General features: G+C 45.0%; 2 protein-coding genes across 2 annotated transcripts in view; both read left to right on the forward strand.

The window, feature by feature from the left end:
* The window catches only part of LOC149984330 (PHD finger protein 20-like protein 1), a 35503-nt gene extending 25443 nt beyond the window's left edge, over positions 1–10060 (forward strand). Inside the window, exons 23-26 of the mRNA XM_090220264.1 lie at positions 1723–1884; positions 2057–2210; positions 6505–6733; positions 8139–10060. Of these exons, the coding sequence (XP_090076390.1) occupies positions 1723–1884; positions 2057–2210; positions 6505–6733; positions 8139–8281 (688 nt within the window). The 3' untranslated portion in view covers positions 8282–10060. The remainder of the gene's footprint in view (positions 1–1722; positions 1885–2056; positions 2211–6504; positions 6734–8138) is intronic.
* A 582-nt stretch (positions 10061–10642) lies between these two features.
* LOC110520804 (thyroglobulin) overlaps positions 10643–16745 on the forward strand; it is a 91211-nt gene continuing 85108 nt past the window's right edge. Inside the window, exons 1-7 of the mRNA XM_090230534.1 lie at positions 10643–10727; positions 12080–12188; positions 13068–13165; positions 13369–13557; positions 13772–13931; positions 15685–15791; positions 16521–16664. Of these exons, the coding sequence (XP_090086660.1) occupies positions 10658–10727; positions 12080–12188; positions 13068–13165; positions 13369–13557; positions 13772–13931; positions 15685–15791; positions 16521–16664 (877 nt within the window). The 5' untranslated portion in view covers positions 10643–10657. The remainder of the gene's footprint in view (positions 10728–12079; positions 12189–13067; positions 13166–13368; positions 13558–13771; positions 13932–15684; positions 15792–16520; positions 16665–16745) is intronic.

A 16745-nucleotide genomic window follows, 5' to 3' on the forward strand; every position in this document is an offset into this window, starting at 1 on the left:
GGTGCCATAGGGCTCTGGTCAAATCTAGTGCACTATAAAGGGAATAGGGTGCCATAGGGTTCTGGTCAAATCTAGTGCACCATAAAGGGAATAGGGTGCCATAGGGCTCTGGTCAAATATAGTGCACTATAAAGGGAATAGGGTGCCATAGGGCTCTGGTCAAATCTAGTGCACTATAAAGGGAATAGGGTGCCATAGGGCTCTGGTCAAATCTAGTGCACTATAAAGGGAATAGGGTGCCATAGGGCTCTGGTCAAATCTAGTGCACTATACAGAGAAAAGGGAATAGGGCTCTGGTCAAATCTAGTGCACTATAAAGGGAATAGGGTGCCATAGGGCTCTGGTCAAATCTAGTGCGCTATAAAGAGAATAGGGTGCCATAGGGCTCTGGTCAAATCTAGTGCACTATAAAGGGAATAGGGTTCTGGTCAAATCTAGTGCACTATAAAGGGAATAGGGTGCCATAGGGTTCTGGTCAAATCTAGTGCATTAAAAAGAGAATAGGGTGCCATAGGGTTCTGGTCAAATCTAGTGCACTATAAAGGGAATAGGGTGCCATAGGGTTCTGGTCAAATCTAGTGCACTATAAAGGGAATAGGGTGTCATAGGGTTCTGGTCAAATCTAGTGCACTATAAAGAGAATAGGGTGCCATAGGGCTCTGGTCAAATCTAGTGCACTATAAAGGGAATAGGGCTCTGGTCAAATCTAGTGCACTATTAAGAGAATAGGGTGCCATAGGGTTCTGGTCAAATCTAGTGCACTATAAAGAGAATAGGGTGCCATAGGGTTCTGGTCAAATCTAGTGCACTATAAAGAGAATAGGGTGCCATAGGGTTCTGGTCAAATCTAGTGCACTATAAAGAGAATAGGGTGTCATAGGGTTCTGGTCAAATCTAGTGCACTATAAAGGGAATAGGGTGCCATAGGGTTCTGGTCAAATCTAGTGCACTATAAAGAGAATAGGGTGCCATAGGGTTCTGGTCAAATCTAGTGCACTATAAAGGGAATAGGGTGCCATAGGGTTCTGGTCAAATATAGTGCACTATAAAAGGAATAGGGCTCTGGTCAAATCTAGTGCACTATAAAGAGAATAGGGTGCCATAGGGCTCTGGTCAAATCTAGTGCACTATAAAGGGAATAGGGTGCCATAGGGTTCTGGTCAAATCTAGTGCACTATAAAGAGAATAGGGTGCCATAGGGTTCTGGTCAAATCTAGTGCACTATAAAGAGAATAGGGTGCCATAGGGTTCTGGTCAAATCTAGTGCACTATAAAGAGAATAGGGTGCCATAGGGTTCTGGTCAAATATAGTGCACTATAAAAGGAATAGGGCTCTGGTCAAATCTAGTGCACTATAAAGAGAATATGGTGCCATAGGGTTCTGGTCAAATCTAGTGCACTATAAAGGGAATATGGTGCCATAGGGTTCTGGTCAAATCTAGTGCACTATAAAAAGGAATAGGGTGCCATAGGGTTCTGGTCAAATCTAGTGCACTATAAAGGGAATAGGGTGCCATAGGGTTCTTGTCAAATCTAGTGTACTATAAAAAGGGAATAGGGTGCCATAGGGTTCTGGTCAAATCTAGTGCACTATAAAGAGAATAGGGTGCCATAGGGCTCTGGTCAAATCTAGTGCACTATAAAGGGAATAGGGTGCTATTTGAAATGGATCCATGATCATTTGGAGTCAAAATGAACCAGTACTTCCTTGTCCACCTATAGGAACAAACACAATCCCAACTTGCACTTCTGGGCTCGGTCATGGGTGAACTCTGACGAGGACCAGCCCATGGGCGGTCTCCCTGACTTCATCCACTTGACAGACAACTCTCTGAACAACCACAACTCCTCCAAGACAGACACTTACATCACCAGCGAACACAGGTACACGTTCAGCTGAGTGATACCTGATTTTAGTAGCGATGGGCACTGGTATGGAATCAAACATTATCCATGTTGTGTTGAATTAGCCATATTGGTGCCCGTCACTAGTTTACAGTGTGTTCATAATGTATTTTATTGATTGTCTTTGTAATCACTCTTCTCTGCTCTACAGCTACCAGAAACCCCCCAGCCCCGGACAGCTGGAACACTGGCCCTCTACAGACCCCCACGGCTCCAACAGCCAGGAGGGAGGAGGGGTGGTGGCTAATACTAACCCCGCCTCCCACTCCACCCACTTCACAGCCAAGGAACAGGAAGTAAGAAAGGTGTTGTTGATGTTCATTGTCTCTTGTTTGTTTTTAAGACGATCACTTTATTCATCAGTTGTACATCAGGTCCAACTGGGATGTAACTTCATCCCAACCTCTCCTAAAGACAATACACTACATGGAGAGGTAGGATCAGGGGACTGTTTATCCCAACCTCTCCTAAAGACAATACACTACATGGAGAGGTAGGAACAGGGGACTGTTTATCTCAACCTCTCCTAAAGACAATACACTACATGGAGAGGTAGGAACAGGGGACTGTTTATCTCAACCTCTCCTAAAGACAATACACTACATGGAGAGGTAGGAACAGGGGACTGTTTATCTCAACCTCTCCTAAAGACAATACACTACATGGAGAGGTAGGATCAGGGGACTGTTTATCTCAACCTCTCCTAAAGACAATACACTACATGGAGAGGTAGGAACAGGGGACTGTTTATCCCAACCTCTCCTAAAGACAATACACTACATGGAGAGGTAGGAACAGGGGACTGTTTATCTCAACCTCTCCTAAAGACAATACACTACATGGAGAGGTAGGAACAGGGGACTGTTTATCCCAACCTCTCCTAAAGACAATACACTACATGGAGAGGTAGGATCAGGGGACTGTTTATCTCAACCTCTCCTAAAGACAATACACTACATGGAGAGGTAGGAACAGGGGACTGTTTATCTCAACCTCTCCTAAAGACAATACACTACATGGAGAGGTAGGATCAGGGGACTGTTTATCTCAACCTCTCCTAAAGACAATACACTACATGGAGAGGTAGGAACAGGGGACTGTTTATCCCAACCTCTCCTAAAGACAATACACTACATGGAGAGGTAGGAACAGGGGACTGTTTATCCCAACCTCTCCTAAAGACAATACACTACATGGAGAGGTAGGAACAGGGGACTGTTTATCCCAACCTCTCCTAAAGACAATACACTACATGGAGAGGTAGGAACAGGGGACTGTTCATCCCAACCTCTCCTAAAGACAATACACTACATGGAGAGGTAGGAACAGGGGACTGTTTATCTCAACCTCTCCTGAAGACAATACACTACATGGAGAGGTAGGATCAGGGAACTGTTTACCTCAACCTCTCCTAAAGACAATACACTACATGGAGAGGTAGGATCAGGGGACTGTTTATCCCAACCTCTCCTAAAGACAATACACTACATGGAGAGGTAGGAACAGGGGACTGTTTATCCCAACCTCTCCTAAAGACAATACACTACATGGAGAGGTAGGAACAGGGGACTGTTCATCCCAACCTCTCCTAAAGACAATACACTACATGGAGAGGTAGGAACAGGGGACTGTTTATCTCAACCTCTCCTGAAGACAATACACTACATGGAGAGGTAGGATCAGGGAACTGTTTACCTCAACCTCTCCTAAAGACAATACACTACATGGAGAGGTAGGAACAGGGGACTGTTTACCTCAACCTCTCCTAAAGACAATACACTACATGGAGAGGTAGGAACAGGGGACTGTTTATCTCAACCTCTCCTAAAGACAATACACTACATGGAGAGGTAGGAACAGGGGACTGTTTATCCCAACCTCTCCTAAAGACAATACACTACATGGAGAGGTAGGATCAGGGGACTGTTTATCTCAACCTCTCCTAAAGACAATACACTACATGGAGAGGTAGGATCAGGGGACTGTTTATCTCAACCTCTCCTAAAGACAATACACTACATGGAGAGGTAGGATCAGGGGACTGTTTATCTCAACCTCTCCTAAAGACAATACACTACATGGAGAGGTAGGATCAGGGGACTGTTTATCTCAACCTCTCCTAAAGACAATACACTACATGGAGAGGTAGGAACAGGGGACTGTTTATCTCAACCTCTCCTAAAGACAATACACTACATGGAGAGATAGGATCAGGGAACTGTTTATCTCAACCTCTCCTAAAGACAATACACTACATGGAGAGGTAGGAACAGGGGACTGTTTATCTCAACCTCTCCTAAAGACAATACACTACATGGAGAGGTAGGAACAGGGGACTGTTTATCTCAACCTCTCCTAAAGACAATACACTACATGGAGAGGTAGGAACAGGGGACTGTTTATCCCAACCTCTCCTAAAGACAATACACTACATGGAGAGGTAGGAACAGGGGACTGTTTATCTCAACCTCTCCTAAAGACAATACACTACATGGAGAGGTAGGAACAGGGGACTGTTTATCCCAACCTCTCCTAAAGACAATACACTACATGGAGAGGTAGGAACAGGGGACTGTTTATCTCAACCTCTCCTAAAGACAATACACTACATGGAGAGGTAGGAACAGGGGACTGTTTATCTCAACCTCTCCTAAAGACAATACACTACATGGAGAGGTAGGAACAGGGGACTGTTTATCTCAACCTCTCCTAAAGACAATACACTACATGGAGAGGTAGGAACAGGGGACTGTTTATCCCAACCTCTCCTAAAGACAATACACTACATGGAGAGGTAGGAACAGGGGACTGTTTATCTCAACCTCTCCTAAAGACAATACACTACATGGAGAGGTAGGAACAGGGGACTGTTTATCTCAACCTCTCCTAAAGACAATACACTACATGGAGAGGTAGGAACAGGGGACTGTTTATCCCAACCTCTCCTAAAGACAATACACTACATGGAGAGGTAGGAACAGGGGACTGTTTATCTCAACCTCTCCTAAAGACAATACACTACATGGAGAGGTAGGATCAGGGGACTGTTTATCTCAACCTCTCCTAAAGACAATACACTACATGGAGAGGTAGGATCAGGGGACTGTTTATCTCAACCTCTCCTAAAGACAATACACTACATGGAGAGGTAGGAACAGGGGACTGTTTATCTCAACCTCTCCTAAAGACAATACACTACATGGAGAGGTAGGAACAGGGGACTGTTTATCTCAACCTCTCCTAAAGACAATACACTACATGGAGAGGTAGGAACAGGGGACTGTTTATCTCAACCTCTCCTAAAGACAATACACTACATGGAGAGGTAGGAACAGGGGACTGTTTATCTCAACCTCTCCTAAAGACAATACACTACATGGAGAGGTAGGAACAGGGGACTGTTTATCTCAACCTCTCCTAAAGACAATACACTACATGGAGAGGTAGGAACAGGGGACTGTTTATCTCAACCTCTCCTAAAGACAATACACTACATGGAGAGGTAGGATCAGGGGACTGTTTATCCCAACCTCTCCTAAAGACAATACACTACATGGAGAGGTAGGAACAGGGGACTGTTTATCCCAACCTCTCCTAAAGACAATACACTACATGGAGAGGTAGGAACAGGGGACTGTTTATCCCAACCTCTCCTAAAGACAATACACTACCTGGAGAGGTAGGAACAGGGGACTGTTTATCTCAACCTCTCCTAAAGACAATACACTACATGGAGAGGTAGGATCAGGGGACTGTTTATCTCAACCTCTCCTAAAGACAATACACTACATGGAGAGGTAGGAACAGGGGACTGTTTATCTCAACCTCTCCTAAAGACAATACACTACATGGAGAGGTAGGAACAGGGGACTGTTTATCCCAACCTCTCCTAAAGACAATACACTACATGGAGAGGTAGGAACAGGGGACTGTTTATCCCAACCTCTCCTAAAGACAATACACTACATGGAGAGGTAGGAACAGGGGACTGTTTATCCCAACCTCTCCTAAAGACAATACACTACATGGAGAGGTAGGAACTGTAGGGACTGTTTATCCCAACCTCTCCTAAAGACAATACACTACATGGAGAGGTAGGAACAGGGGACTGTTTATCTCAACCTCTCCTAAAGACAATACACTACATGGAGAGGTAGGAACAGGGGACTGTTTATCCCAACCTCTCCTAAAGACAATACACTACATGGAGAGGTAGGAACAGGGGACTGTTTATCCCAACCTCTCCTAAAGACAATACACTAGAGGTAGGAACTGTAGGGACTGTTTATCTCAACCTCTCCTAAAGACAATACACTACATGGAGAGGTAGGAACAGGGGGTGCCCGTGGAGTTAAGTGCACAACGGCAAGCTGTGGTATCTAGGGTTTGATACATTTAACCCCTCCGAGTTGCCAGCTCACTTCCGGGACAGATTATTCCTGTCAGACCCGGGATTCGAACTGGCAACCCTCTGGTTGCTGTCTCTCCTCTCTAACCACTAGGCTACCGGCTTTCCTTTAAAGAAAATTAACTGTAAAATGTGTTGATCAATTTTGATTAGATTTTTGTGGTTGAGTTTATGCTGTGTGTTGTCAACAGAAGACAACTGCCCTGGCTGTGCCTGGCTCCCTGGCTATGCCTGGCTGTCTGAATGAGAGGGGACCAGACTCAGTGCTGGCTGTGCCTGGCTGTCTGAATGAGAGGGGACCCGACTCAGTGGAACATGCCAGGAACTGTCTCCAGTGGCAGATGAACCTCCTGACTCACATAGAAGATGTTCAGAACCAGGTGGCGGGCAGGATGGACCTCATAGAGAAGGAGCTCGATGGTAAATGTGGTGTTCTGGGTGGTCTAGAGAAGGAGTTTGATGTTAAATGGGGTGGTCTAGAGAAGGAGCTTGATGTTAAATGGGGTGGTCTAGAGAAGGAGCTTGATGTTAAATGGGGTGGTCTAGAGAAGGAGCTTGATGGTAAATGGGGTGGTCTAGAGAAGGAGCTTGATGGTAAATGGGGTGGTCTAGAGAAGGAGCTTGATGTTAAATGGGGTGGTCTAGAGAAGGAGCTTGATGTTAAATGGGGTGGTCTAGAGAAGGAGCTTGATGTTAAATGGGGTGGTCTAGAGAAGGAGCTTGATGTTAAATGGGGTGGTCTAGAGAAGGAGCTTGATGTTAAATGGGGTGGTCTAGAGAAGGAGCTTGATGTTAAATGGGGTGGTCTAGAGAAGGAGCTTGATGTTAAATGGGGTGGTCTAGAGAAGGAGCTTGATGTTAAATGGGGTGGTCTAGAGAAGGAGCTTGATGTTAAATGGGGTGGTCTAGAGAAGGAGCTTGATGGTAAATGGGGTGGTCTAGAGAAGGAGCTTGATGGTAAATGGGGTGGTCTAGAGAAGGAGCTTGATGTTAAATGGGGTGGTCTAGAGAAGGAGCTTGATGTTAAATGGGGTGGTCTAGAGAAGGACCTTGATGTTAAATGGGGTGGTCTAGAGAAGGACCTTGATGTTAAATGGGGTGGTCTAGAGAAGGAGCTTGATGGTAAATGGGGTGGTCCACTAAATACACTGGCCTATCCTATAAACTAATACACTGTCCTATCCTATAAACTAATAATACACTGTCCTATCATATACACTAATACACTGGCCTATCCTATACACTAATAATACACTGTCCTATCAATAAACGAATACACTGTCCTATCCTATAAACTAATACACTGTTCTATCAATAAACTAATACACTGTCCTATCCTATAAACTAATACACTGTTCTATCAATAAACTAATACACTGTCCTATCCTATAGACTAATAATACACTGTCCTATCTTATACACTGATAATACACTGTTCTATCAATAAACTAATACACTGTCCTATCCTATAGACTAATAATACACTGTCCTATCCTATACACTAATAATACACTGTCCTATCATATACACTAATAATACACTGTCCTATCCTATACACTAATACACTGTCCTATCCTATACACTAATAATACACTGTCCTATCCTATACACTAATAATACACTGTCCTATCCTATACACTAATAATACACTGTCCTATCCTATACACTAATAATACACTGTCCTATCCTATACACTAATAATACACTGTCCTATCCTATACACTAATAATACCAAAGCAGTGGGAGGTAATGACCCGATTGTAATTGGAGGAACTCGTTCTTACCTTATTAGATCCTTATTAGTCTCTCTCTCTGCGTCCCTCAGTGTTGGAGAGCTGGCTGGACTTCACTGGGGAGTTGGAGCCTCCGGACCCCCTGGCCAGACTGCCTCAGCTCAAACACCGCATCAAGCAGCTCCTCACAGACCTGAGCAAGGTGCAACAGATGAGCACCCTGTGTTCTGTGTGAGTTTGGGTTGGCCTGACCTAGGTAGAATCTGGCCCGTGTCTGGCCTGGGTTAGCATGGCAACAGCACCAGGCATCTGGTGTCATCACAGCACTTCACAGAGGAGAGTCCTATCCAAACCCAGGGTGAACCCCGTCCTCTCTCTCTGGCACCGAAGCACACCGTCTGCTGTGGTCCATAAACTGTCAAACTGAGCATACCTTCTCCTCCTAGACAGACTGTGGGAGTGAAGCTTCAGTTGGCTCAATACAAGGGGGGTGAATGGACGTATAGAGACCAACAGGATAGAGTTGGGTCCAGTGGACTCTTGGTATTGGAAAGAAGGGTGTTTTGAGCTGGAGTAACTGACAAGTATTGAGTTGACGAAATGGGACTTGTGGATGAAAAGTACCAGTGTAACACAGTGTTAGTTTGTAGGGCCCAGGACGTTTGTTGTTTTAACTAAGACTCCCTGTTATGAAGTGAAATGCCCACAACGTTTTCTTAACCAGGAAATTAGGGTTTGTCCACGTACATTAAATCTGTTCACACGCATTCTATGAAATAGCTGAAATTCAATTTAATTCAATTAGATTATTAAAATGCTATGAGATCACCTCGTCATGGGTCCGTCCCAAATAGAACCCTATTCCCTTTATAGGGCACTACTTTAGACCGTAGTACACTACAGTATGTAGGGAATATATAGGGGGCCATTTGGGAAACGACCCACCACTCTCTTGCCTCAGTAGGAGCAGAGCTGTGGAAGCCTTGCTTGTGTGATATGAGTTAATGCAAAAATCTAAATCACCGAGGTGAATGTTAGATGATATTGTAGCTTTAACCTGCCAGAAATCTGTTCTGTTTTGGAAACGTGGTCTGAAACTTGTTTGACAAGTTCACACTAGGGTGAGATGATTTGTTTAAAAAAACAGTGCTAACATCAGTCATTTAGCGACTGCATTCTGATTTCATTTCAGGAATCTATTGCCACCTTTTACAATCGTTAACTTTCATTCTCTTTATGTGCCAAGTCTGAAGGTATGACCCGCCAAGTTTACAATGTTAACATGGGGAAAGATATATCTATTTGACTGGTGTATATAATATACCCAATCCACAGACAGACATACGACTGTGTGTCTTCGGGATATCTCCATGACAACCACGGAAATGGCCTCGATGTCACGGGACATCTGTGGCACGTTTGTCTCTGTGTGTATGTCCCGAAATGGCACCCTATTCCCTATGTAGTGCACTACTTTTGACCCTGAGCCCTATGGGAGCCTGTTCAAAAAGTAGCGCACTGTGTAGGGAATAGGGTGCCATTTGGGGGACGTAGCCTCTGTCTGTGGGGTTTTTGATGCTTTCAGTACGGCCCCGGTATGGCTGCTACGTCACATAACACCACAATGTCTTCGGGCTAAGGGGACACGTTTGACTTGTACCACAGGAAGCTAAATTGCCAGCTGGATGTGAAATGCGTATTTAAAAAAAAAAAAAAAGCAATGTGTTGATTGCTGTTTTTTTGGGTCATTTTATGTACAGTTTTTATAACTGTAAAGATGAGGAAACATCTGTAGAAATACATAAGAGGATAAAATATACTTGAAGAAAAATGACTATGTTTATTTAGCGTTTCTATTAACCTGTATAAAAAAGTGTTTTAGAACCAGTCGGTAGGGGAGAAAACAAAGTAGATTTTTATTGACATATACCAGCTGTACATTAAGAGTTTATTTAAGACCTGTTCTTTGTGATTTACTACATGTACAATGCCATTAAAAAAAAGATATTCTGGATATTTAATATCTCGTCTTACGCTTATTATTTTAAATGATTATATTACAGAGTTGGTGTGTGCTAAACTGTTACACATTCAAATGTTAATTTGTGTTGTCTGTTGCTGGCCTTGCGTTCCATGTTTTATGTCATTAGACTTCAGAAACCTGTCGTCCGTTGGCTCTTGAAAGAGCGTCATCCCGAAGGTGCAAGTCATGTTCACCTGGGTCGTATTTATTAGTGTAAACCGTAGAAAAATGTTTTACAGCGTTAAACAACAGTTTCTTATTGGACAAATTCAGATAGTCCCACTCGACGTTTCTGTCCGTTTTCTTCCGATTTGGTTTCGAGGTTTCTACTGCATCCCAGGTCAAGTCTTGCATGACCAACTCCTCCCTTCTGATGGCTCTCTGAGTCTCAGGCTTGGCTGCTCCCACTAGAATGTTCCAGAACTACCATTGTTCCAAACACACATGAGTGTTCCATGTTTGGCGAGTGAGGACCACGTGCGGTGACAACCTAGGGGAGGATGACATTGCAGTTAACACTGATGGTATAAATCCAGAGGTTTTAGTCCCAGTCTCCTCACAGTTCAACGGGCAGACTGACTGAGGAAGATGATGAGCCTGGTTCAGATCTCCTCCATACTGCTGTGTTACCTCTGTCTGTCTGAGGGGAAGATTTCAGGTAAAACTTTAGGGCTCTTTATCTTGGGTTTTTGAATATGTCAAAGTTATTTTCAGCTGTAATTTAAATTTATTTCTGATTATGCTTTTTTTATGTTTATCATTATTTCTATTTTGTATATCCACTATATTCCAAACTATGTATACAACCCTTCAAATTAGTGGATTCGGCTATTTCACCCTGTATAAAGTCAAGCACACCGCCATGCAATCTCCATAGACAAACACTGACAGTAGAATGGCCTTACTGATGAGCTCAGTGACTTTCAACGTGGCACCGTCATAGGATGCCACCTTTTCCAACAAGTCAGTTTGTATAATTTCTGCCCTGCTAGAGCTGCCCCGGTCAACTGTAAGTGCTTTTATTGGGAAGTGGAAACGTCTAGGAGCAACAACGGCTCAGACGCAAAGTGGTAGGCCACACAAGCTCACAGAACGGGACCGCCAAGTGCTGAAGGACAAAAAAGTATTGTTTCCTCAGTTGCAACACTCGCTACCAAGTTCCCAAACTGCCTCTGAAAGCAACGTCAGCACAATTACTGTTCGTCGGGAGCTTCGTGAAATGTGTTTTCATGGCCGAGCAGTGATGAATCACGCTTCACACTCTGCCAGTCCAACATACAAATCTGGGTTTGGCACTACCTACCCCAAAGCATAGTGCCAACTGTAAAGTTTGGTGGAAAAGGAATAATGTTCTGGGGCTGTTTTTCATGGTTCAGGCTAGGCCCTTTTAATTTCAGTGAGGGGAAAGCTGAAAGCTACAGAAAACAATGACATTCTACACGATTCTGTGTTTCCAACTTTGTGGCAACAGTTTGGGGAAGGCACTTTCCTGTTTTTCAGCATGACAATGCCATCGGTGCACAAAGCCAGGTCCCTATAGAAATGGTTTGTCGAGTTCAGTGTGGAAGAACTTGACTGGCCTGCACAGGTTCCTGACTTCAACCCCATCAAACACCTTTGGGATGAATTGGAAAGCCGACTGCGAGCCAGGCCAAATCGCCCAACGTCAGTGCCCAACCTCACTAATGCTCTTGAATGGAAGCAAGTCCCCACAGCAATGTTCCAACATCTAGTGGAAATACTTCCCAGAAGAGTGGAGGCTGTTATAGCAGCAAAGTTGGAGACCAACTCCATATTAATGTCCTTGATTTTGGAATGAGGTGTTGGATGTGCAGGTGTCCACACACTTTTGATGATGTAGTGTATTTATTATACTATAATTTAGGCTGTGTTTATGTTTCCTGTGTGTACGAGCCATATGCCTGTAAGCCGAATACAACATCTTTAAATTCCCCACAAAGAAATGGACACAGTTTTGAACAACTAAATTGTATTTGCTGCTGTTTTCAGAATATCAACTGGAGTCTGAGACCCTGAGTCAGTGTGAGTCTCTACGTGGTGGTAGTTCTGCCCGGCAACAAGACCATGTCCCCCAGTGCTCAGAGGACGGGCGATTCAGGTATACCTGACAGTGCTGTATATGACACAAGCTAGCCAGGACGGATAAAGCTAGCCTGGACGGTAAAGCTAGCCAGGACGGTAAAGCTAGCCTAGACGGTAAAAGCTAGCCAGGACGGTAAAAGCTAGCCAGGACGGTAAAAGCTAGCCAGGACGGTAAAAGCTAGCCAGGACGGGTAAAGCTAGCCAGGACGGTAAAAGCTAGCCAGGACGGGTAAAGCTAGCCAGGATGGGTAGAGCTAGCCAGGATGGGTAGAGCTAGCCAGGATGGGTAGAGCTAGCCAGGACGGGTAAAGCTAGCCAGGACGGTAAAAGCTAGCCAGGACGGTAAAAGCTAGCCAGGACGGTAAAAGCTAGCCAGGACGGTAAAAGCTAGCCAGGACGGTAAAAGCTAGCCAGGACGGGTAAAGCTAGCCAGGACGGTAAAAGCTAGCCAGGACGGGTAAAGCTAGCCAGGACGGGTAAAGCTAGCCAGGATGGGTAGAGCTAGCCAGGATGGGTAGAGCTAGCCAGGACGGGTAAAGCTAGCCAGGACGGTAAAAGCTAGCCAGGACGGTAAAAGCTGGCCAGGACGGTAAAAGCTGGCCAGGACGGTAAAAGCTGGCCAGGACGGTAAAAGCTAGCCAGGACGGTAAAAGCTAGCCAGGACGGTAAAGATAGCCTAGACGGTAAAAGCTAGCCAGGACGGTAAAAGCTAGCCAGGACGGTAAAGAAGCAATTTCCCTGAATATGTCCCAAATGGCACCCTATTCCCAATCCCTATGTAGTGCACTACTTGCCTAAGGCTCCTGTCAAACGTAGTGCACTATGCCGGGAATAGGGTGCCATTTGGGAAGCGTGCCGCTGTTCCCTGCTCTCTCCTAACTGTTGTGTGCTCCAGACACGTCCAGTGCAGCCGTGCTGGTGGTGAGTGCTGGTGTGTGAACGCAGAGGGAGCTGAGATCTCTGGATCCAGACAGAACGGATCAGCTGTGTACTGTGAGCAGAACGCCCCTCTTCCTAGAAATATCTGTTTTAACAGTGAAACCACATTGGTGCCTGATGGGATGAATTCCCCCTGGGAACCCGAGCCAGGCTCATGTTGAATACTGGAAGACCTTTTGAGATGCACTATGTAAATGCTGTTTATCATCATTGACCTCTTCCTCCTCCTCCTCCTCTTCCTCCTCCTCCTCCCACAGGTCTGACGTCCTGCCAGCTCCACAGACAGCAGGCCCTGCTGAGTGGCGATGCCCCCCTGGTGCCCCAGTGCCAGGCCTCTGGGGAGTACCAGGCGGTGCAGTGTGACAGCGCCCGGGGACAGTGCTGGTGTGTAGACCTGGAAGGCATGGAGCTCTACGGGACCCGGCAGAACGGAAAGCCCTCTCAGTGTGAGTTAGTTAGGAGCAGGATGACTTGTGTTGTGTGTTGATATGTCATTTACCACCTACAGTATTATGTGCATCCATTTTCTAATGGGTGACCCCCAGCGGGAATCGAACCCACAAATCCTGACGCTGCAAGTGCCATGCTCTACCAACTTAGCCACACAGCACAGTAATATATAAATGACTAGAGCTGATCAGAACAACCTTTGACAACCAGGCCCAGGCAGCTGTGAGGTGAGGTCGAGGCGTCTCCTCCACGGCGTCGGGGAGCGCTCCCCCCCTCAGTGCTCGGCCGACGGCTCCTTCCTGTCCGTGCAGTGCAAGTTTGTCAACACCACTGACAGGATGGTCTTGGACCTGCTGCACACGTTCAACAGGTGAGTGCCTGGAAGGGAAAGATATGCACTCTAAGTTTGCGCCCCAAATGACACCCTATTCCGTATGTGTAGTGCACTACTTTTTACCAGGGTCCATAGGGCTCTTGTCAAAAGTAGTGCACTATATCAGGGGAATAATGTACCGTTTGGGACGCTGACATTCACTGTTAGACCGCTGGAATCTCATCTATCACTCACTCACACAAACACACTGCTGGGGGTTTGCTTTGACCTGGCTGTGCATTGGGATCCTGTGTGTGAGTGAGACAGGTTTTGTACAAAGCTTTTTATCGTTTCTGCCTCTAGATGGCAGCGTAATGCTTAGACCCGTGGACACTGATGCTCTGACACGAGAACTGGGAGTCCAAATTCACTTTATCTTTCCCTCCTTGCTCTACATTTCTGACCTGATAGGATCCTATTCTTGTGTATGGTGACTGGAACATGTTTTGAGGAATGGAGACACTTGGTCTCCTGGGAACTTATTGCAATTTTCAGAATTCACAAATTGTTTATTTTATTTTACCTTTATTTCACTAGGCAAGTCAGTTATGAACAAATTCTTATTTTCAATGGGGCAGAACAACAGATTTTCACCTTGTCAGCTCGGGGATTCGATTTTTCAACCTTTCGGTTACTAGTCCAACGCTCTAACCACTAGGCTACCTGCCTCTCCTACCACTAGGCTACCTGCCTCTCCTACCACTAGGCTACCTGCCTCATCTAACCACTAGGCTACCTGCCTCCTCTAACCACTAGGCTACCTGCCACTCTAACCACCAGGCTACCTGCCTCTCTAACCACTAGGCTACCTGCCTCTCTAACCACTAGGCTACCTGCCTCTCTAACCACTAGGCTACCTGCCTCTCTAACCACTAGGCTACCTGCCTCTCTAACCACTAGGCTACCTGCCTCTCTAACCACTAGGCTACCTGCCTCTCTAACCACTAGGCTACGTTCCTCTCCTTCATGTGGAGGGTTTTCAGTCCTTAGTTAGCGCAGCTGCAAAAATTCCAACCCAAACCACTGAGGCCTACACAAAAATGTCTACTTTCAGACCTTGAATTATAATTTTAGAATGATAATCTTTATCTTGTCTATTTTTGGCTAGCGGATGTTTTGACATCCGTCTCTTGGCAACAAATGGCATTATATTCCCTACTTAGTGTGTGTACCCGGGCTTGTGCAGTGAACTCTTTGCATGATTGGCCCCCAGCCTGGCCAAGACTGTCTCTGTTATCACTCCAGGCTCCAGCCAAGTACAGCCAAGGGGTCAAGAGTCAAGTTGTTCCTGGTCCTCTAAAACCACTCAGGAACTGGTCTTAACTGCCAACCAGCCAGCAGACATTTCTCAAATGACTCCCAAGATCAAAAACGTAAAGGAAGAGATTCCTTTTTATATTGGCAACACAAATTAAAGGAGGATGGCGTCGGCTTAGTACATGAAATGTTTATTTTGGGGCCTTTAACCATCAAGGCAGGCGCTCTTGAAGAGAGTTATTGTATGTGGATCAATGTTGTAAGTTAATGAAATACTGTCCATCTTTGTAGAAGAGCTAACTCTTTACAACTTTAATGAGTTCCTCCCAGACATCTACAGACATCTACATGTACTCTATATTATAGTATTATAGTATTATAATTAGTATTGTAGTATTATAATTAGTATTATAGAGTACTGTCATGTATTTTACTCTTCTCTTAGCCTATGTTAGACAGAGTGAAGTGAGAAGAGGTGTGATATCTTCCACAGGTTCCCTAAAGTATTCCAGACGTTCAGCAGCTTCAGACAGATGTTCCCAGAGGTGTCCAGTTACTGTTTCTGTGCTGACAGCAGAGGCAGGGAGCTCCCCAGCACAGGTGAGATAGATGCTACATCAACAGGTGACACACACACACACACACACACACACACAGGAACCATGATTTACAATAACTCTTAACTGGATTTTCATCGAGAATCAGAAATAGATCTTTTTAAATAACGGTAACATTTTGGTATATTATTTCATTAGGATCCCCATTAGCTGTTGAGAAAGCAGCAGCTACTCTTCCTGGGGTCCAACACAGAACATGAAACATGACATAATACAGAACATTAATAGACAAGGACAGAACTACATACATTTATGTCACACATAGCCTACGTATCAGTAGATACACACAGAATATCTATGTCTAATAGAGGAGAGGTGTTTTTTAAAGCAGGTTTGCTGTTTATTTGAGCAACATGAGATGGAAGGAAGTTCCATGCAATAATGGCTCAAAATAATACTGTTCGCTTTCTTGATTTTGTTCTGGATTTGGGGACTTTGAATAGACCCCTGGTGGCATGTCTGGTGGGGTAAGTGTGTGTGTGTCAGAGCTGTGTCTAAGTTGACTATGCAAACAATTAGGGATTTTCAACACATTGTTTCTTAAAAAAACGTTATTTTTTTTTAAAGTGATGCAGTCAGTCTCTCCTCAACTCTTAACCAAGAGAGACTGGCATGCATAGTATTTATATCAGCCCTCTGATTACAATGAAGAGCAAGACGTGTCGCTATTAAACAGTGTGTGTTAGTAAAATCCTTGTTTCCCTGTGTTCAGGTGTGGAGCTGCTGCTAGATGAGGTGTACGACACAGCCTTCTCAGGTCTGGAACCAGGCCGCTCCTTCTCCCAGACCAACATGTACCGTATCCTACAGAGGAGGTTCCTGGCCGTCCAGCTGGCGATGAGTGGCAGGTTCAGATGTACGTTAGTTTCATCAATCTGGCCTCGTTTCTATCAGTGGTGGCTGGTGACACTTTTATTTGTAGGACGGGTTCATAGCG

Source organism: Oncorhynchus mykiss, chromosome 3 (genome assembly GCF_057628025.1).
Source record: "Oncorhynchus mykiss isolate SJ-2025 chromosome 3, ASM5762802v1, whole genome shotgun sequence".
Taxonomy (NCBI): Eukaryota; Metazoa; Chordata; class Actinopteri; order Salmoniformes; family Salmonidae; genus Oncorhynchus; species Oncorhynchus mykiss.